Raw genomic sequence first — 22162 nt, forward strand, 5'->3', positions numbered from 1 at the left:
ATTAAATGTTTATATAAACAGACATTCGAAAATATCATTTGCGAGCGCCGATCCCATAAGCCAGAGGTTAGAACTACCGACTATTAACGCCAGTTATATGTGCGATTCTTGGCTTAGGATATTGGCTAGTCTAGTCACATTGAAGAGCTATGATACAGTGAAACAGTCTGTATATATATATATATATATATATATATATATATATATATATATATATATATATATATATATATATATAAAGAGTGAGAGAGAGAGAGTGAGATCAGTAAAAATTAATTAAGGGGTGTTACACTTTTATGATATTTTTATTCTACTGAAAATTATAACCTTGCAAACTTATTTTAACTGTTGATAGAAATCAATTCTACTTACTTAGATCTCCCGAGGCATCCTCGTCAAACTGTACAAATTGTTCTGAAAAGAAAGAAAAAAAAAAACTTTTATCATAGATTTTCAAAATTGACTACAATAAAAATGCGATGAATTCGTTGATGAATTCACACTAAAAGACAAAAAAAAAAAAAAATGTAAAATGCAACATTTCTAGATAGCAAACAGACAACGCAATGAAAAAATGGCAAAAAATTGATGACAACAATGTCTATCCAGACATAATATATCAAATTTAGTTACAAACTACTAGAACAACAAAATGTAAAGAGTTAAGAAGAGTTAAAAAGGTTAAGACAAAGAAAGTATTATTTTTACTGTATGTGTGTGAAATTATTATTATTATTATTATTATTATTATTATTATTATTATTATTATTATTATTATTTGTTGTAGTAGTAGTAGTAGTAGTAATAGTAGTATGTTTATTTGTTAAGATTTATTCAATATATTTATATTTAAAGGTTTAATATTAAAAACTTTTCATTTTATTATTATTACTTACTAGGAGTTTTCACACAGGCCATCATCAACGATTTCTCTTTGATAACAACCTGGAGTCTGAGTGACAACAAGTCTCCTCCAGGTTTTCAGTACTCTCCACCTCTTTTGATAACTTTTGCAATAGCCGTCTACCATTGATTTTTCGTTGTTAGCACCCATTGATCTTCACTGGAATTTGAATGGCAATGAGCCTCCTCAAGATCCCAGTTCTCTTTACACTCATCCAGTGGAGGTGTGGTTAATGCTCTCCTTCTTCAGTCCTTCCTTAACCGTCCTCAATTAATTGGGCATGATATCGATTGCTTTTTGGAGAGGAGGGTAACTTGCAATTATAGAGTTTAAATTTTCTTGATTTCACATGGTGGTTCTTTTCGTTTGACTTCTGTAGAAGTTCCTATATGTTCCGCATAGTGCCTGTAACTCATGTCTAGAAGTCTCCGCATTCAAGGGTTTTCCATAATATTTCAGCCGTTTTCATTATAGTTATCTGTTGTATCTTCTCAACCATTCCTCTGATTCCGATCTCTTCCATTTTTTTTCTAAGTTTTTTTGGGAGGAATGTTCCTAGTTCTATTATTATTATTATTATTATTATTATTATTAGTAGTAGTAGTAGTAGTAGTAGTAGTAGTAGTAGTAGGAGGAGGAGGAGGAGGAGGAGGAGGAGTTATTTACAGTAAAATAAAACTATTTTCTTTTTAATAATTTTTTATAACTTGGAAAATTTTAACTTAAAAAATTATCTCTAAATAAAAACAGTCTAAAATTTTAATAGTAAAATAAGGCAAGAAAAACGTCTTAAAAAAAACTTATTTAAAATATTTCATTTTTTTTTTTTTTACTTGAACATTTCGACAGCTTGATAAGCAAGAAAGAGTTAAAAGTCCATCCATACATAGTGTATCAACTTTATTTACGTCTTGATAAAATAACCAAAAGCAAAAGAGTTAGAAAGAGTCTAAACGTAGAAAGTGTTGCCTTTTGTTCCTATGTGTGTGAACTTAATGTCAGTGAGTTCGTGAGACTGTGTATAAACTATTGCTATATTTAGTAGTTCATGATTGTGGCTAGTGTTTTTTTAGTGATGTATCTGAAGCCAAGCAATCATAGAGTTTGTTTTCCCATTCGATGTGTATTTAGTCGTGTTGTGACTGCCTAGGTTTCGTTTGCAAGTTTCTCATAGCTGACCGTGCCTGGGTTGTTACTTATGTAGGTAATATCAACAGGTGCTTGGCTCCAAAAGGCGATTCTTCCCAACTGGATGAAGCTCAGAATAGACTACTATTGAGTATGGTTGCTGAATTGTAGAAATAACCCATCAGTATTAAGTATTTCTGCTTATAAGCATCGAATATTCTACAGAGATCATTTTTATGTTGTTGTTGTTGTTGTTGTTGTTGTTGTGGTTGTTGTTGTTGTCGTCGTCGTCGGCGGCGGTGGCGACGGCGGCGGCATTCGCTTCCTCGATATCTTTCTATTAAGAATTCTTTATAGAAAGACGTCAAGTACTTACGGGAAGGGCCATTGTCAAGATCATTGGATAGCATAGAACAAGTAGACAAACATATTGTATTTAAAAACAATTTATTCGCAGTAGAAACATTAAATTATTTAGAGACAATATTGAATGTCCAGCGATGTCCGCCATGTTGCTTTTATTTCTCTAGTCTTTTCAAAAATCTATAAGGGGTGATAACTCTTATTTTCTTTACGGCAAGGAGCAAAGTAGTTCACACAATTTTATACCGAAAAGTTTTTTAAAAATCGGAACTTTTGAAGGTATCGGAATATTTTACGAGCGGCCCATGTCAGCGGGCGGCAATTTGAGAGGGTAAGAATAGAAAATAGAAACAATAAATAAAAATAAATAAAAGCTAACAAAATATCTTTAATTTTATACCGAAAAGTTTCTTAAAAATCGGAACTTTTGGAGATAATGGAATCGGAAAAATGTGTCCCTATTTTACAAGCGGCCCATGTTAGGGGGCGGCATTTTTAGAGGGTAAAAATAGAAAATAGAAAAAACTAAATAAAAATAAATAAAAGTTAACAAAAAAATTTGAAATTTTATACCGAAAATGTAAAAAGTCGGAACTTTTGGAGGTATCGGAATCGGAAAAATGTGTCCCTATTTTACGAGCGGCACATATCAGGGGCGACATTTTGAAAGGGTAAAAATATAAAGTAGAAAAAATAAATAAGAATAAATAACAGCTAACAAAATATCTTTAATTTTTACACCGAAAAGTTTGTAGAATATTGGAACTTTTGGAGGTACCGGAATCAGAAAAATGTGTCCCTATTTTACGAGCGGCCCATATCAGGGGCGGCATTTTGAGAGGGTAAAAAAGAAAATAGATAAAGTAAAAAAAAAAAAAATAACAACAATTTGAAATTTTATACCGAAAATGTAAAAAATCGGCACTTTTGGAGGTATCGGAATCGGAAAAATGTATCCCTAATTTACGATTCCAAAATCGATTGTTTAAAATTTTTAATTTAATTTTTCATTATTCGTACTAATGATAAATATGTATTGTTTTTAAATTATCACTAAAACTAAAATGATAACATCAAAATACGATGTAAATGTATTTTATTTGTAAAACAAAATTTAAAAGACAGCTGCATAAATTATCTAGATAACCTTTCAAAGAAAACAGTTGATTTACATGTTCCAAAAAGCGTTGAAAAATTAAACAAAACATTTTTGTCAAGAAAAATAGTTTGAAACATCACTGATAATTAAATGATACAACGGAAAAATAGCAACAGGAAATTGCGTAATTTTGGAATTGTAGAAACATTAAGCAAGTACGGAATAAAAATCGACTGTTAACAGATTTTATGATCGTCATATCAGGAGATATAATTTTAACTGGAAACTAAGTGCTACAACTAAAATACTATTTAAGTGACTTTCTATTTGATAGTTTAAATACTGCCGAATTTCTGTCAAGTTTCAAACCATCACAGAGTAATTGATTTTTTCAAAGTATTAACAAAATTTTATCATCACTGACGTATTTATGATTAACCCGAAAATTATTATGATTAATTAATTCTGGTAATAGGATTTTTATTATTTTTGGGGGTTTTCTTTACACTACAGAGAGATTCGAAAAAGTTGTAAAAAAAAAATCAAATATACAACAAATAAATGTTCCCGTTGGCTATAAAAGTTACTTTGCAACCTACCTGAATCATTTATTGGGGGTTAAAAGTAGTTTTAAACGCTCTTTATTTCATCTTAAATATTAACTTTTTAAGAGTCGTAAGAATTCAAAAAGGCGAAACATGCCTCCCTATTCGTCTTCGTGAGATAGGAGCAAAGAGATTCATTTTCAGATTTGTTTTCGCGCATATGTTTGAAAGCTGAACCGCTCAAAAATAGAAAATAAAATACTCAACAGAATGGAAAAGTGGTTAAAAAAACATATATAACATTTAAAATAGACACTTTCCCCGTAAGTTTCTTGTTTTTTTTTTGGGGGGGGGGGGAGTAGTGACGGTCTCTCTCTCTATATATGTATATACAGTAGCGTTCAAAACTTAGGGACAAAATTTTAAAACCTAATCCATAATAACATACTAAAATTTGAATCATTTGCAAAGGATGGAAAAAGAATTGTAACAATTATTTATTTATTTTCAAAATAGGAACGTCCAAAAGTAAGGGACAAAATTGAGAAAAACAATGTAAACAGCCAAAAAACAATAAAAATACATGTACAATCAATATTTAATAAATGAGCCCTTGCTTTCAATGACAGTTGCACATCTTCGACTACAAGAACGGATCAGTTCATTACAATCCTCGATATTAATTTTAGACCATTCTTCTCGAAGCTTCACCCACAAATCATCCGTGTTAGTGGGATTTCTTTCCATAACTTTCACTCCTAAGGTCTTCCAAAGATTTCTATTGGATTTAAGTCAGGACTTTGCGGTAGCCATTCCATAATTTCGAAATCTTTGCCTTGTGACATGGGGCATTATCTTGCATAAAGGTAGCCCTATTGTAACCTGAATTCTGTATGATTGGCACAACATGATCTTGAACAATGTTTTTATAGATCTGCGCGTTTACACAAGTTTGTAACCAGACAAGAACCGTTGTACCTTGGCTAGAAAACATTCCAAATACCATGACGCTTTCGCCCCCAAACTTGACAGTTTTCTGAGTACACTTTGCACTTAATCTTTCACCAATACGCCTCTTTACATTGTTTTTTCCATCATTTCCAAATAAATTAAACTTGCTGTCATCACTGAAAAATACTTTTGCCCAATTTTCATATGTCCAAATTACAAACTCTACTCTCTTCTTATTTTTCGAACTAACAAGGTTTCTTCCCTGGGGTTCGATTAAACAGCCCCATTTCTTGCAGTCGTCTAGAAACAGTCTGTCTTGACACATTAACACTTTTAATTTATGTGCAAGACTTAAAACGGTCCTTTAATGGCATACACTGCATTATTCGATTTTCTCTTGCCAAAGTTTTGTGGGGTCTGCCGGTTTTAAAAGCACTAACTATTTTGCCAGTGTCATTGTAGGATTTAACAACCCTGCCTACAACACCCTTGGAACGTTTCACTTTCTCTGAAATCTCTCTAATGGTGTGCTTTTCCTTATGTAGCTTCACAATAGCTTGTCTCACAGAGTAATCAAGTTTTTGTCTTTTGCCATGGTGTCGGCTGATGCAACGTTTACAAATAGCTAAGTAAGACTTATTCTTTAGAGGAAATCAAAAATTTGAATATAGCATACTGCTCACATTGTTTTTCTCAATTTTGTCCCTTACTTTTGAACGTTCCTATTTTGAAATCTATAACAAATATATTTCGGAGCTATACTCCATCCTCAGTGCGTTGTTTTCTCCGAAAATATATTTTTTATAAATTTCAAACAAGTAAAATATTTGTTTATTTCCTAATATTGTGATTTGGTCTCAAGCGCATTTGATGCATATTTTATTTTATTCAAATTAAATCAACATTTCTATATGGAACTCACACCCTTGACGTTAATGTTTACATACTTATTATTCAAATTATTGAAAAGAAATTGTTCAATGAAAATAAATATTTTAAGGACTTTTTGGAATTTTGAAGGTTTTAGCAGGTTGTCATATGCCAGCAGTGAGGGGTGCGAAACATGTAAATATATGCCAGTGGGGGGGGGGGAACAGGTAATTATATGCCAGCAGCGAGGAAGGGGGGGGGTCAAATTTTACGACCGCCCCAGGCGGCAAAAACTGATGCTATGCCACTGATTGGAACTTAATGGCTTACTTATAACTGAAGATAAAAATGATTTTAGATTTAAAATAAATTCAAAAATTGAAAAAAAGGCTCATAATTACTCACTTTTGTAACTGAGCAATTTTTCTTCCAGATTTTCCACATCGCAATATGCAATGTCATCAAGGAATTGCTGTTGAAGAAAAAAAAAGAAAATATTTTGTTACTTTTATCAGAAAATTGAATGTAAAGGAAAAAAACTAACTGAAATATTAAATTCAAAAACTGGCGTAGTTGCGCCATCGGACATAATCAGATTTTTCTTTCTGACATTAAAGAAGTCAACTTAACATCAGACAATGGAAAGGAAAAAGAAAAAAAGGAAAACGTTTTGCTTTGACAACGAATATTTTAATTTCCGAAAGCTCAGATTAAAATAAATAAATTTTTTTTTTAGCAAACACCTTGCTTGGTTTTCCATATAAAAAATATCTTAGTGGTGATGGTTCCTGTATTTCACAAATTATAAATAATGTATGGGAACGAGAGGTTGTGATGGTATGATTCTGGTTTTGAAGTTTTAATAGATTTCAATTGTTGAATGGATTTTATATGGATCAAAATCTGAAGTATACATAAGTCAGCATCTCTATATTAATACGATAGCGTGTGTTATTTTGTGTGTTATGCTTACATCATTTTTCTTCTGAGTGGCTGTCTTTTAATTGTTATGACCTTCCATTTCTTGTAACCAAGAATTCTTTATAAGTTTTGGTTTCGGTTCTAGCTGATGGCACTCAAGTCATCTATTTTTTTTTTATAAATAATTTTACCAAAAATTCTTTATAAGTTTTGGTTTCGGTTTCGATTATAGGTGAGGGAACTTAATTTTATCTATCTATCTATCTATCTATCTATCTATCTATATATATATATATATATATATATATATATATATATATATGTATATATATATATACACACACACACACACGCACACATGCTTACTTATTTTATTTTTTTTTTTCATAAGTTTTGGTTTCGGTTTCGATTCAAGCTGTGCACCCAAGTCATATGGATATAATTTTATTTTTGAAATCAGAATTTATAATATATAAGAATCGATAAAAAATTGACTCTATAATAATATATACGAAATTTGCATAAATTAAAATATCATATTTAAGCGTATTTTATAGCCATGCTACACCGGGCGTCTCTGCTAACTTAGATAAATGCTTTTGCAGTTTTAACAAAAAAGCTATAATAATATCAGGGCGTCTCTATTTACGCTGAACATCCATAGAATTTTTTTTATTTTTTTATTTCTTACAAGGTGGTCACTACTTATCAAGGCCCGGAAGCTATTCCAACATAAATATATTACATATGAAAGAGTCCGCTGTGGAATTTCCATGGGTCACTCTAGTATTTTAATATACGTGTTAAAATCCAGACTTGGGGAATTTTGTTTAAAAAATCATGGATCATGATAAATTGTCCCTAGATCTATCTTTATATGTGGATACGTTTTCCTGGGATTGTAAGAAATATTAGGTCTCTTTAACTTAGGAGTTCTTCATCCATCTATATATGTGAAAGCGAAAATGTCTGTATGTATGTATGTATGTATGCTCGCTTTTTGTGTATGTCTGCAAAAGGCTTTTTTTCAAGGCCTTCTTGGGGGTGGGGGGGATCGCTCCTTCTTAAAACTTTTTATATCACGTCTAAATGATAATATCTATGACTTAACAATGGGAGTTGCGAGTGTATTTAATTTGCCCGACTTTTACCAGCTCGTTGCGTCTTCGAAAAGCGAATGATGGAGCGGGGAAAACAGTAACTGGCTTGCCGCGCAAAACTAGGTCAAACATCATGCCACTTCCTCGCACCTGTATATTTCATTTTATAAACCTTAACTTAACGCGCTTATCAATTCCTCTCCCCTCGTGGCCGAGATGGTTAGGTGTCTGGCTTTTTTTCCCTTTCACCTCTGCGTCAAGGCTTCGGGGTTCAATCCTACCTTCCAATTAAAACTTTTTTTTTTCCCTTTTACACCTCCAAACACCCGGCCAACGTTTTTTTTAACACACACACCTCCAAACACCCGGGCAACGCCGGGTATCCCCCGCTAGTGAATTATAAATATCAAAAAGCAGTTTTAGCATTTTAAAAATGTACGTAATGCCTCCTACTTTTTTATTCCGACTGAATGAATCAGAGGAGATTGCAAATTAGATTGGTATGACGACTCAACTTATGCATTCATGACATGAAAGTTTCATCTCTCTATTGCAGATATTGACGATGTGGGACTCTAAAAAAGCAATCCCTGTAATGGACATGTGTCAGAAGCAAATATACGTCATTGAATTTCTTCATGCAGAAAAAAATTGAACTGATCATTATTCACTGGCGACTGTTGAATGTTTACAAATCCAATGCAGTTGATATCAGCACAGAAGATGGGTTTGTCGATTTCGGAGTGGTGACAGAGATGTTAGTGATAAAGTGCACTCTGGACCCCGATGCACAGCCACCACTGCTGGCAAAACTGCATTGAGAATGGTAGCGACTATTTAGAATGATAAATTCTAGAGCAGAAAAGGTCATCTGTTTTAATAGTACCATTCTGTCTGGTTCAGATGGTGAATATGGATCCTCTGCAGATCAGATGGGGTGGCTGGAATGTGAATTAGAGTAAGGATATCGTTGATCAGATAATGAGAGTAGAATGAAGAGACTGAATTATGTGCAGTTGAGATGCTGGGATCAAATATGCACCGTGGGAATCTAATGGTTGGGGTGGGTCTTGCACAATTAATAGCTTGTTGATTTTTAAAGAACAAAGATTGATTTTTTGGCAGTATTTTTATTTTCAAGTTTAATCATATGAAATCGAAAGCCTACTTTAGCAGGCACGATTTCTTTTTACTACAAGGAAAGCACAGATGGAGCGAATGAACAGTAAAGTTGAAGGTGTATAAGCTATTAATATCAAACTAGTGGGACCTGTGGAAATTCCACAGGGGACTGATTCATATGTAATATACTGATGTTGGCATTCTGTAGATGTTCAGCATAAATGGAGACGCTCTGATATTATTGTAGCTATTTTGTTTAAACTGCAAAATATTCATCTAAGCTAGCAGAGACGCCCAGCGTAGCCAGGTCGTAAAATACGCTTAAATATGATATTTAAAATTTTTGCAGATTTTGTATATATTATTATAAAGTTAATGTTCTACCGATTTTTATATGTTATAAAGTTGTGATTTAAAAAAAAAAAAAATACATATATATCTATGTGACTTGGGTTCATCAGCTTGAATCGAAACCGAATCCAAAACTTATGAAGAATTCTTGATAAAATTATTTTTAAAAAATAGGTTATTGGAGTGCTATTAGCTATAATCGAAACCGAAACCAAAATTTATGAGGAATTCTTGGTAAAATTATTAAAATTATTTATTAAAAAAAAATAGATGACTTGAGTGCCATCAGCTATAATCGAAACCGAAACCAAAACTTATGAAGAATTCTTGGTAAAATTATTTATTGCAAGAAATGGAAGTACATAACCATTAAACAATCCGAATGTAAGCGTGACACAGAAAATAACACACACGCTATCATATTAATATATAGATAATAGATTAGTTACTTCTCTTGAATAAATATACAGGTGACTGAAATCAAAAATAGCTTTTTTTCATTGATCTATCATGCTTATATTTGAAATTTCATTTTAGTCCGGTTGGTTGGTTGGTTGGTTGGTTGGTTGGTTGGTTGTTTTTGTTTTACGGCATATCAACCCTTTCCAGGTTATTTAATGCCGAATCCAGTTATTTGAAGAAAATTTTTTTAATAGAATATATATTTTTTTTTTTCAAGTCGGTTTCTATTTAACCCATAGTTGAGACCCTAACATGTACTACTACTCCAGGTCAGAGTGGACCTGGGAGCAATGGCAATTAAAGGATGGCTCCACACTCCCCAAAGCCCGCAAGCTGGGGCCTCACCATCGGATATAGTTTAAGGTCATATGCAGGACCGCATTTTAGTCCAGCTGTAGGGCTTAAGGTAAAACTAGCATTATTGTTGGTCTGGCAAACTATATCAGGGTCAATACCTTTTTGATAGAACGATTTGTCCTTGACCTCAAAATATACCTCAATCTTAACTTAAATTTATCCATGATATTTTCCTTTTGATTAATTATTTTAAAAACTTATTAATTAATTAATTTTTATTTGACAAATTTACAGGTCGAGATAAACCACTGTATAAGCTGTTTAATATCAAATGACCGAGTTATTTTAAATAAAACAGTTTCTGTTCAGCTTCTGCTTTCTGTTTAGTGGAAGTCTTTCCAGTGTACAATGAGGAAAAAAATCCCTTCTGATTAATACTTACGTAATTCTAGTTTAATTTTAAACACTAGATAAAAAAAATAATCCTAACTTTGAAGTGATTCTTTTAAAGTCATTTTTTGGGTAGATATTTTTTATAGGATAAATAATTTTTATAATCTATATTAATAAAACAGTAGATGTGTGTGTATGTATGTGTGTGTGTGTGTGTGTGTGTGTGTGTGTGTGAATATTTAACCGATAAACTCTTAAACGACTGAAATTAACAGGAAATAGTAATTATACACCAAGGAGTAAAATCTTTGTTTGAACGGAGGAATAATGCATACAGAAATACCGTGTGGAACGATAAAATTGTCGCCCTAAAGAACCGCCGCCGGTAACTTGGCAAATACTCAGCAGATGGTGGCGATCAGGCTGCCTTAGTGTTGTGGAAGGTCATGTTGGTGATATTCTCAACATATGATCAAATGAAATAGTTCAACGGGTTCAGTTTTGGGGAGGAGGGGGCAGTGAGAGAAGGGTACAAAGTCGTAGCCCGGTTCTCTGTGGACTTGTGGGCTGGCACCAAGTCCTGCTGCCACACCCAGGGTCTGCCAACGGCCACCTGATTGTAATAAGGAATCACCATACTCTACAGCACATCCAAGTACACTTTGGTGTTGACTTTCAAGCCGACTTCGAAGATGTGAAGTTGCATGATGTGACCCTCGCTTGAAACCACACTAAAAACCGTAACCATGGCCAGAAACTTTGTTTCCATCACCCTGGGCATGTCCCTGTTATTCGTGGCAATCCAGTAATGCATTTTGAGGATGCTGGCAATGGTCCTGCTGTCATAACTTGGATGGGTAGAAAGCATGAGTTGTATACAGCTGTGCATCTTCGATCTCGCTTGTTGAACATTATTTGTGTCACTTTACGACATGATAAAAGGCTCCTATCACTATTGGGATTTGTACACAACTGGCCAACTGGTCTGCAACAAAAAAACCGTTTTCATCAAACGGAAATGAAATCATATTGTCTTTTCTAGAGCGACAATTTTATCGTTCCACTATCTATGTCGGCAAGTTGAAATGCAAAATGTTCAACTAAAAAATTTTTTTTTATTACATTTTCACCCCATACAAGGCACATTGCCACTTTGGTGTAGGGGGCTATTAACAGGGGCAACAACTACTGGGGTACTATGTAGGGATTTGGGCAGCAAGATGTTGGTTCACGTTGCACTTGAACTTCTGCATGTCAGTACAGTTGGGGAAGCAGGGACCTGGAATGGAATTCCAAAGTCTAGCGGTTCTGGGGAAGAAACTACTGGAGTAGAAAGATCTTTTACATCTAGGGATCTCTACAGTGTGGGGGTGGGATTTGCCGACATTACTCCTACACATGCACAAATTCATTCATAGCTTGAAATGGTTTGATTTAAAATCTTTCTTATATTTCTGTTAATAGTTCAAATGGTAGGAAACACGACTGAGGTGCTACATGCTATGGTTTCTATTCTAGCTGATGGTACCGAAGTCATTTTTTTTTTTTTTTACTTTTGAAATCAGTTCTATATATTGGGTACAATATAATATTCAACAGAGAATTTGCTCTGTAATAGTAAATACGAAATATGCATGAATAAAAATATATTTAAGCATATTTTTCCCTCCCTATATATAAAAAAAACAAAAACATTTCAAAGTAAGATTATTTCTTATGTAAACTTTTAAAATATTTTTTTAATACATAAATCCATTCTGGAAAGAAAATAATGTTGAAAGTTAAGACTAAAAAATGTATACTTTGATTATTACATATTTTATTAAAAAATAAAACTATTCCAAAAAAAAAAAAAAAGAAAGAAAGAAAGAATCATTTCAAAGTAAATACTAGTCGTTTTGTTTTTATGTAAAGTTTTAAAATTAAATTGGAATTACATAAGTATAAAGCAGAACGGAGCCTTCCTCGTTATACACCGGAAAATTTAGCAAGACTTCTGCTAAACAAACAAACAAACAAACAAACAAAAAAAACGAGAGTCGAAAAGAAACAGTTTTTATTTAAAAATATACAATGATAAATTAGTTACGAGTACTTCCCTTGAATGAATATACATGAAATGGTTACTAATTAAGGCAGACATACCTATTACTCAAAAGTTAAATAAATGAACCAATAAATATCTCTGGAGATAATATGAAATATGTTAACAGGTGGTAGTAAAGCGTAGTTGTACATATTAAAATATTCTTCAGCCTCCACGGAGACTTGCAGTAATGTGTGGACACAGTGACATAGAAAGAAAATGGCTGCTGAGTTCTTTGAATGCGCCAGACAATTCTTGTAAATGATGTTTATGACAATGATTTCATGCAGACTGAAGAAATAACGATGCTCCAACTTGCCATTAAGCTGTCTGACAATTTCGAAATGATTCAATGGATTGCCAAGCGTCGGTTAATAGCTCACTCTTGGAGATAGAAAATTTACTATGTGCATTGAACGGTTATTCCGTGGTGAAGGCAACCTTTCTAGGAGAAGCAAATTTCTGATTTAAAAAACCATAAAGCGGAAGACCATTACCCGCATTAAGCTGGTCTGCAGTTTAATTTGTTGCTGGCTATCTTGCTCTTGCTTGTTGCTGGATCTCAACATTTTGAACCGAGAGAGAGACTTAGCTGTCGTACAAAGCTAAGACTCTGTAACATCATATTTGTATAGATACTTCCTCAGGCATTTGGGCTCATGGATTTTAAATGTCTGAGGGAGTGGCACTCGTCTGACAAGACGTTGCAATCGTCAATCATCATCAATCAATCATCAATTATCATATATGTATGTATGTATTTCTAAAACTTTTGACAGAGGCGACGGATTTTCACGAGATTGGTATCCTTTTGAAGCTCGACCTTTCGAACGACAAATATCGAAAAATTGGCCAAAAACATCAATTTTAATTGGAATTCATTGAGATGAGTATTATTTATTAAAAGACCAGAAGAATAGTTGGCCGAAACGTTGTAAAACAACTAAGAAAAGATGAGGATAATAGTCTGCAATAAATAAAATCAATAAATAAAACTCATTTCAATGAATTCCAATTAAAATAATATATACCATTCGGTACGGACTCGACCATGGAAGATCAAATAATAAACATGAATTTATAAGACTAAAAAATTCAACCATCGGGGCCCGTGGTGCAGTGGATAGAGACGTTGAATCTCTATAGTTCCAGGTGAGAATTGTCTGAAGATAGCGGTTTCAATCCTACCCAAAGCCGGCCAGAGGCTTACTTGGCTAAAATGTAGTGAGACGACAACTATGGAAGGCAGTAATTGCAGTGGATGCAGTCAGGAGATTCAGAGTTCTTATCCGTCACGGTTACCACCTTACGAAGGCCAGAGGAATAATTGGCCAAAACGTTGTGAAACAACTAAGAAAAGATGAGGATAATAGTCCGCAATAAATAAAATTAAAATTAATCAATATTTTTCTTCTTGATATGATACAGAAACATATCTGTAATTTCTTCTTCTCTGCAACCTCCCTCTTGCAGACGTGATGTTGCTAATCTCAGTTTTTTATAAATACTATTATGGCATGTGTTCTTCAGAATAGTTTTATCTATTCTCTGCTTCCTTTGTGGCAGCACATTTAACTCGTTGGTCTAGTGATCTTCACTAATTCGCTGTTAGAATACCTCATTTTAATACAGCTTCATATTCCACAAGCTTATTTCCAAAAACTGCAAGTTTGTGGAACCCTCTCCCTGCAGACTGTTCTCCTCATATAGCTTTGATTTTTCAAGACTGGCTTTGCGATAATCATCTTTCGTTAGTATTAGTGTAACGAAGCGGTGCTCTCCTATTGTAACAGAGTGTCGATGAAAGAAATCAGCAGCAGCTGTAGGATAGCTGACTAGCAAAAATGTTAGCAGCAGTAGCCGTTTTAGCGAATTGCAAGTGTGCATATGCTAATGTCACAGGAAGAAAATAAAAAATACAGCACGTGGTTGAGCAAAGGAAGTGACCGGAGGTGTTTTGACTCGTGTGTGGCAGTAAAGAAACATGCGCCACGGGGTTAGTGATATGCGTTGTTAGAAATTACTGGAATAAATGCTTTTTGTATTCACCTAAAAATAAAATGCTGAGTCGTATTTTTTTTTTATGTCCTTCCTTGTTTGAGACGGTACCAGACAACGTGTTGGTCCGAGAGGTTGAAATGTAACGACACGGTTAAAATGTAACAGCCACATTACATTAGCTCCTTACATCGAGTGGCTTCATGCCTTGTCTGGAGCGATTTCTATAAAACACATATATCTATTATGTATCACCATCTAAGTATAACACTGATAAGAAAAATTAAAATTCTCAGAGTTAAAGGTCACTCAAGAATAAAGGTCAATAAGTGTCAGCTGACCGGTGAGACAACACCATGATGATTATTAATGGTGTAAATTGATAGTATTCGATTATTTTAGAGAATGGCTCAATAAGAACTTGTTTACATTGGACTTGAAAACGACCATGTTATACAGTGTAACCCAGATATAAGAGATCCGAATATAAGAAAAACGGATATAAGATAGATTTTCTCTTGTCCCAAATTAGAACCTGTGTTAATGTACAGTATGGCCCGGATATAAGAAACCCAGATATAAGTTTAATCCGGATAAAAGAGTTGTAGGTACAGGAGAAGAAGTCTCTTATATTCGGGCTACACTGTATTCGGCTGGGAAACATCCCCGTGGTATTGCATTCCACAGACGAACAGTATAGGAAAGAAATTTTGCTCATGGAATTTTCGTTCAGCTTTAGTTACAAGTAGAGAGTAAGGTTCTCTTGTAGCTGTTGTCTCCCTGATTCTACTTTCGGTTTTTACTCGCTCACATTCCGAATTCATAGTAGTGGGTCGACATTAGTGAACTTTTTTTTGTGCCAAAGCGGTCATTAACAATGTTTGTTTTTTTTTTCAAGTTTAACTTAGCTCAAACTGATATAAATTATTGCACAGTAAAAATAATTAAATTGAAACGAAAATTATTTTCCTTATTTCAAATGATTTAATCAAGTAAAATTTCCATTTTTTACTTAATTGCTAAATTTAAAAAGTTATTCTAGCAAATTCTCTAACAATTTAATAAACAAAAATATCGTAAAAACGGAATTTAACTTGAAAACACTATAAAAAACAAAACGGTTTTTAAATTTTGTAATCAAGTAAAAAATGGCACTTTTACTTTAATTCGAAATAAGAAAAGTTATTTTTTGTTTTAATTTTATTATTTTTACTGTGCAATACTTTATATCAGTTGATTACTAAATTTAAAAAAGCTACTTTTTTTTGGGATAGTATTTTCAAGTTAAATTCAGTTTCTACAATATTTTTGTTTATTAAATTGTTAATTTGCTAGAATAATTTTTAAATTTAATAATCAAGTAAAAATGATTTGTTTTTAATTTAATTGTTTTACTGTGCAATAATTTATATCAGTTTAAAATAGGTTAAACTTAAAAAACAAAACAAAAAAAAAACATTGTTAATGGTCGTTTGGGTACAAAAAAAATCCACTGATGTGGGCCCACTACTACGAATTTGGAATAGGGGTATGTGAGCGAGAAAAGGCAAAAGTAGAATCAGGGAGACAACAGCTACATGAGAACTGACAGTAAAGGAAATTATTGATGACAGGTGTGTCTAGACGAGTGCTTGTTGAGAATGTTTACAGGAAGAGACCAAAAATACAAATATATCTATCATATATCATCACTGACAAGAAACAAGAATTTGGAGAGTTTAAATGGAATCATATTGTAGCTTAATATGAAGGTGGATTTCATCAGCACCAAATCGTTACAACCTTTGAGATTCCCTTTTCCACTGTTAATCGAGTTATTGTCAGCACTGGAAAATAATCAATATTATCTTGTCTTGGTCCATCAAAACCCTCTGATAGCTGTCTTCCTTATTCATGACAAAATGGATGTTTGGTATTTATCTCTCTTTCATGGCAAGAAGATGTGGGATTGAAGAGCCAGTGTCCATCGAGGGAGAGCATCCTGGCCGGACAAAAAAAAAAAATGCATAAAAAAGCTCCGTCAGCATTTCCCGATAGGGCACCTCAGGCGATTAGCATTAAACTACCCCTCCTTCTCAAAAAGAGAAGGTAAAGACTGGGGTGGGGGACTATCTAGAACTGTACAGGGCCAGCAACAGACCGCAAGCGATAGGGAAAAGGCTCTGTTAATTTTTTTGTGTTGAAGGGAAAAAGTCCCCCTCCTTTGGGCTTAAAGGGTGTTTATTTACTTCTTTCATCATGTCTTTGTATATTATGTCTCCTATTTACACAGAGACAAAACTCGCATAACGACTCTGCAAAGCTGAAGACGAAAATATAGGACGAGTTGTCTCCCTTGGCGTTGAGAACACAACTGTTGCAGCTGAAATTGAATCCGGAACAATTAGCCAAGATTATTGGATTGTTCTTTTATTTCTCTCAAAATAGAAAAATTAAAGGAATTGGAGAAGAATTGTTATTAAGTTCACACTAGTGTGCGCACGCGCGTATATCTATAATATAAAGCTGAATGCGTGTGTGTGTGTGTGTGTGTGTGTGTGTGTGTGTGTGTGTGTGTGGTCACGGATAGGTTCCTATATGGTAGACTATTTTAAAAAAAACTGATTATATATAATGATAGAAGATGTATCGAGACACAGGATTGGGTATGTTTGATCTGGCAGAACGGTGGTTCATTAAAATTGTGGGGTCTGTGTTCGCGCCTTGTCCACAAAGTATGGAAATAAAAAATTAAAAAGAAAACGTTTACAAGTATTTTTGATATAGATGTACATAAGAATACTTTGATAAGTATGTTTTAACTTAAATAGGGATGGTATAATAAAATTGTGGGGTCATCGTTCGCGCCTGGCCTCCATAGAATGGAAATAGGCACAAACTTTAATAAAGACTTTTCATATCTATCTGCGTAAGTATACTTTGATAATTATGTTTCAGTTTGAAGAAATATGGTATAATAAAATTATGTGGTGTTCGTTCGCACCTTACCTCCATAGAATGGAAATATGTCACAAAGTTTAACAAGGTTTTTTAATATAGATCCACAGAATATTGTGATAAGTGTTTCAGCGTGAGCAGGTATGGTATAATAAATTGTGGGGTTTATATATTTTATTTTTACTTTCATCATATTTTGCTTTGGTTTTGATACCCCCAAATTTGAAGCTATCTCTTTACAACCCTTCCTTTTTCATAAATCAGAGTCCATTTTCTGTAGGCTGCTTTTGAACCCAGTCAACGACGGGTTCTTTTGCTACTATATATATATATATATATATATATATATATATATATATATATATATATATATATATATATATATATATATACTTTATTTAAATATATAAACAGTTTTCAATGTTAAAAATGAATTGAACAACATGAATTTAACTGCGTTAAAAATAACAGATTCATTTTTCTTCTTTAGTTTTCTATGCATGAATAGAATAAATTTTTAAAATATTTGAGGCATATAGCAAGATTATTTTGCAGGTCAGTTTCGACGTTGCTTTGATTAAGGTTAACAATCTTTACATACGGTGACTTTTTAGTAAATGCCTTAAACTAATGTTAATTTTCTTAAAGTATAGAGTAGTTCGAATAATGCAAATAGTACAAAAAAAAAAAAATGTCTATACCTCCACAAAATCCGGGAAAGGAAAGAACAGTGTAAATAACAGTTGTTTCATTAGCTTTTACGAAAAGTATTGTTTTAGTGCTAATAAATTCAAGTTTGTCTTTCTGCAAAAATAAGACTGACCATTCTCTGCAGACAATCTCCTTCAATGGTGTCACGCACTTTGATGCGAAACGGACACTTGAGATGGGCAAGTATCGAGAGAGAAAAATTACGGGCGCTTATTCAGAGTGGTATTCATGGCGGCATTTAAAAATAAAGAAAATACAGAAATGTCTGTATGATTTACATATGAAATATTCCAAAAATCATGTAATTTGATCAAGTATATTTTTTATTACTAGGTACGTGCAAAATGAATGCCGATGCTCAAAATGTAGAAATATTTTGATTCCTCCCTTTATTTAAAAATTCACAAAAAATCAGGAAATTAACCAATTTTAATGAAATTTTCAGTATTTATCAAATAATGATCGCAGAATATAATGAACTATTTTTATTTAACTCTTAGTGAAAATGTTTTATTTTGTTTAAACAAAAAATACCTTTACAAAAGTTATGGTTTTCAGTAGTAAATAAAAAACGCAAGAATTTATTTTTGCTTTTCTTATGTAAATAAAGCATTGTAATTTGTAACAATAAAAAAATATTTAATTTTTACAGGAACATTACGAGAAAAAAGTCCCTAAACTCCGTATTAACGAAATCGATATAACTCGATGAAAAATTAATTTCTCGAACTACCAATATTATCATTGAATTAAGCATTGTTTGTTTAATATTTTCACACAAAAAAATTATAATTGCAAAAATTATTTCTACTTTTTTATTTTTACTTTTTTTACGCTTACATTTTTAACGTATCTTTGCATGTAAGATTCTAATATTTCCATGAACATATAATCATCAACGTAAGATAATAAAAAAATAAAGTAAAAAAAAATAAATTGAAAAACAGGAACATAGAAAAATAATTTAATTAAAAAATGGTAAAAATTATACGAACGTTGCATGTCGGTAAGTACGGATGCACAGATTTGAAAAAAAAAAAAAATCTGTTTTGCCCACCCTCCTCCTCTCTTCAACTACCCGCCTGTTTGTGTTTATCAACTTTAAATTTCATGTAAACATTCTGATGAATTTTAACCTAGGTTTGTATTTTTTTAGTGTGTAAGTTTTTCAATAATTATAAATTGTTTTCTTAACCAATTGTAATTCTGTATTAATATTAATAAATAATGGCGCTAACTTTCTTTTTCAATGAATAAATTGTAATGAATTTAATTAACTTTTATGCATTTTTAAATGAAAGAAATGGGGGTCTGCGTCTCAAAAAAAAAAAAAAAAAATGCCGGAATAATGTTAAATAGAGAAATAAATTATGTCTAATTTTTCCTTCCATACATATTTGAATTTTGCCGCTAGAGTTTTTTTTTATGATAAACAAATCTCGTTCCTACAAGTGTCACATTTTTGGATGATTATTACTTTTTTTTTTTTTGCAAAAGTTAAGTACATTTATTGTATTAATTCATTAACTTAAGACTTTAACTTAATACTTAACTTGGAAATAATTCCAGAAAACTTATATTTTTCTTGCCAGAAAAATGTAAACGCGATTTTTGTCATAATGAATTTTTACGTGAAATCTAAGGTTTTTAAGATTTGAAATAAAATTATTCCATGTATTTTTTATTTCACACACTTTTTTTTCTTGGAGAAATTAACTTTATGCTATAATCTTTCAAACACAATAAAAAAGTAATCGAAAATTTAAAAAAATCATTATGATTAGCCGGCGTTATAAACCATGCCCCCCCCCCCTACCGAAGTAGCCATTAAATTTCCCGTGCCTATTTATTACTCAAGCAAATCAAATTTTACAAGTAAGCTAGTCGTAGTATTTTCGTCAGCCATTACTAAATCCGATGAAATAAAGGGAGATAACTCAAATCGAAATGTCAAAGGTAAAAAATAAGCATCAGGTTTAATGCAGCTTAGTAGTAAGATCGCTAGAAATCGCAAATTTTGATTTTCTTAGTTTAAAAGAAATTACTTGACCGATTTACGTAATTTTTGGAGTATGACATCTTCGTTCTGTAAATAGTAGGTATACGATAAAAGTTTTTCTTCATTTTTGTTTATCGCCATAAGTGCCAATTCAAACTTGCAAGGAATTAACAACCATGAATTTCCACAGGGTGAAAGATGCATGGGGATAAATGTACGTTATCTGGAAATAACTTCCGACTGGAAATTCTGGAATTCCTTTTTTTGTTCTTTCAAGATGGATGAGGTTATGTGCTAAGTAGGGCAGTGGACATATGGAAATAGTCTGCCAATAGAAATATGATTCGGTAGTCGGGGAACAAAGCAGGGGAAGGTAGAGCGGTAGCTCTAGATATATCTAAGGCTTTTGACAGGGTATCACATTAAGGTCTTCTCAGGAAAATCGAATCATACGGTATCACTGGGCGAATACTTAACATAATTAAATCCTTCTTAGATAAGAGAAAAATCCAGGTTGTCCTCAACGGTGGTACATCTAAACAATATGATATAAATGCGTGAGTGCCTCAAGGGTCAATCTATTTATTTATTCCTAATATTCATAAATGACCTTCCCAACAAAATTGCCTCTGAGATGGGTATATATGCTGATGACACCATGCTCTATATCAGGCACGACAGGAAAACAAATGAACTCATATTTAAGGAAATGGCAGAAATACTAGAGGATGACCTTCAATCTGTAGTAGAATGGGGACAAAAATGGATGGTCACATTCAATGCTACCAAGACTAAGCTTCTTTCCTTCAATAATTACAAGAAACTTTCTCTACCACCAATAGCAATGGCCAAAGATTCATTATCTGAAAGTGCTTCTTTTGAACTCCTCGGCCTAACATTCACAGGAAACATGAGTTGGAACAATTACATTGAGAGCATTGCCAGTACCGCTGCGAAAAAGGTAGGCTCTCTTTACCGTGCTAAAAAGCTACTAACGCCCAAAAGTATCCTGTACCTCTATAAGGCCACCATTTGCCCATGTATGGAGTATTGTTGTCATATTTGGGCTGGTGCATCTGCTACTAGTCTCTCGCTTCTAGACAAGGTTCAAAAGAGAATCGCCAACCTAGTAGGTCCTGAACTGTCATCTAAGCTTCAGCCTCTGTCCCACCGATGAAATGTTGCATCCCTCTGCCTGTTCTACAAGTATTTTGATGGTGAATGCTCTAACGAACTGCAAGCACATGCCCCCACGATGTAAATACCCTCGACAAACCCAAGCAGCTAACTTCCACTCCTACATAGTAGAGATCCCTAGATGTAAGAGAGCTTTCTAGTCCAGTAGTTTCTTCCCCAGAACCGTTAGACTTTGGAATTCCCTTCTGGGTCCTTGCTTCCCCAACTGTACTGACATGCAGAAGTTCAAGTGTAACGTAAACCGACATCTTGCTGCCCAACTCCCTACATAGTACCCCAGTAGCTTATGTCCCTGATAGTAGTCCCCTACACCAAAGTGGCAATGTGCCTTGTTTGGGGTGAAAATGTAAAAAAAAAAAAAAAAAAAAAGATTGTTGGTCAATTTTTACGACGTGCCCTAGCGTATCATAAACACCTCAACCTCCCCATGTTAAGAACAACTTTCGGAATAACCCCCCCCCACACACCTGGAAAGCCGTTCTTAGCATGGGGAGGTTGGGGTGTTTATAATACGCTGGAACACATTGTAAAAATTGACCAGATTGTTTAGAAAAACGATCGGTTGTCTCCAAACATGTTTATTTACTTATTTATTTATTTTTGACTTTCGGTTTCTGTTGACCGTTCTGTTTCACGATGAATGCTCTGGAAAAGTAACTTCTGATTAATGTTTATCACTTTTAAAATAAGCAAACGAACTTGTCTGATTTTCAGAATAACAGAATATT

The 22162-nt window shown here is 33.2% G+C and overlaps 1 protein-coding gene across 2 annotated transcripts in view; it reads right to left on the bottom strand.

Annotated features, from left to right (window-relative positions):
- LOC145287909 (allograft inflammatory factor 1-like) overlaps nt 1–22162 on the bottom strand; it is a 185922-nt gene that overhangs the window by 71497 nt on the left and 92263 nt on the right. For both annotated transcript variants that reach the window (XM_080135857.1, XM_080135856.1), the window contains exons 3-4: nt 6266–6332; nt 373–414 (exon numbers count right to left, since the gene is read on the bottom strand). In XM_080135857.1, the coding sequence (XP_079991983.1) occupies nt 373–414; nt 6266–6332 (109 nt within the window). The remainder of the gene's footprint in view (nt 1–372; nt 415–6265; nt 6333–22162) is intronic.

This window comes from Euprymna scolopes, chromosome 11, assembly GCF_053919585.1.
Source record: "Euprymna scolopes isolate OS-2025 chromosome 11, ASM5391958v1, whole genome shotgun sequence".
Classification (NCBI taxonomy): domain Eukaryota; kingdom Metazoa; phylum Mollusca; class Cephalopoda; order Sepiida; family Sepiolidae; genus Euprymna; species Euprymna scolopes.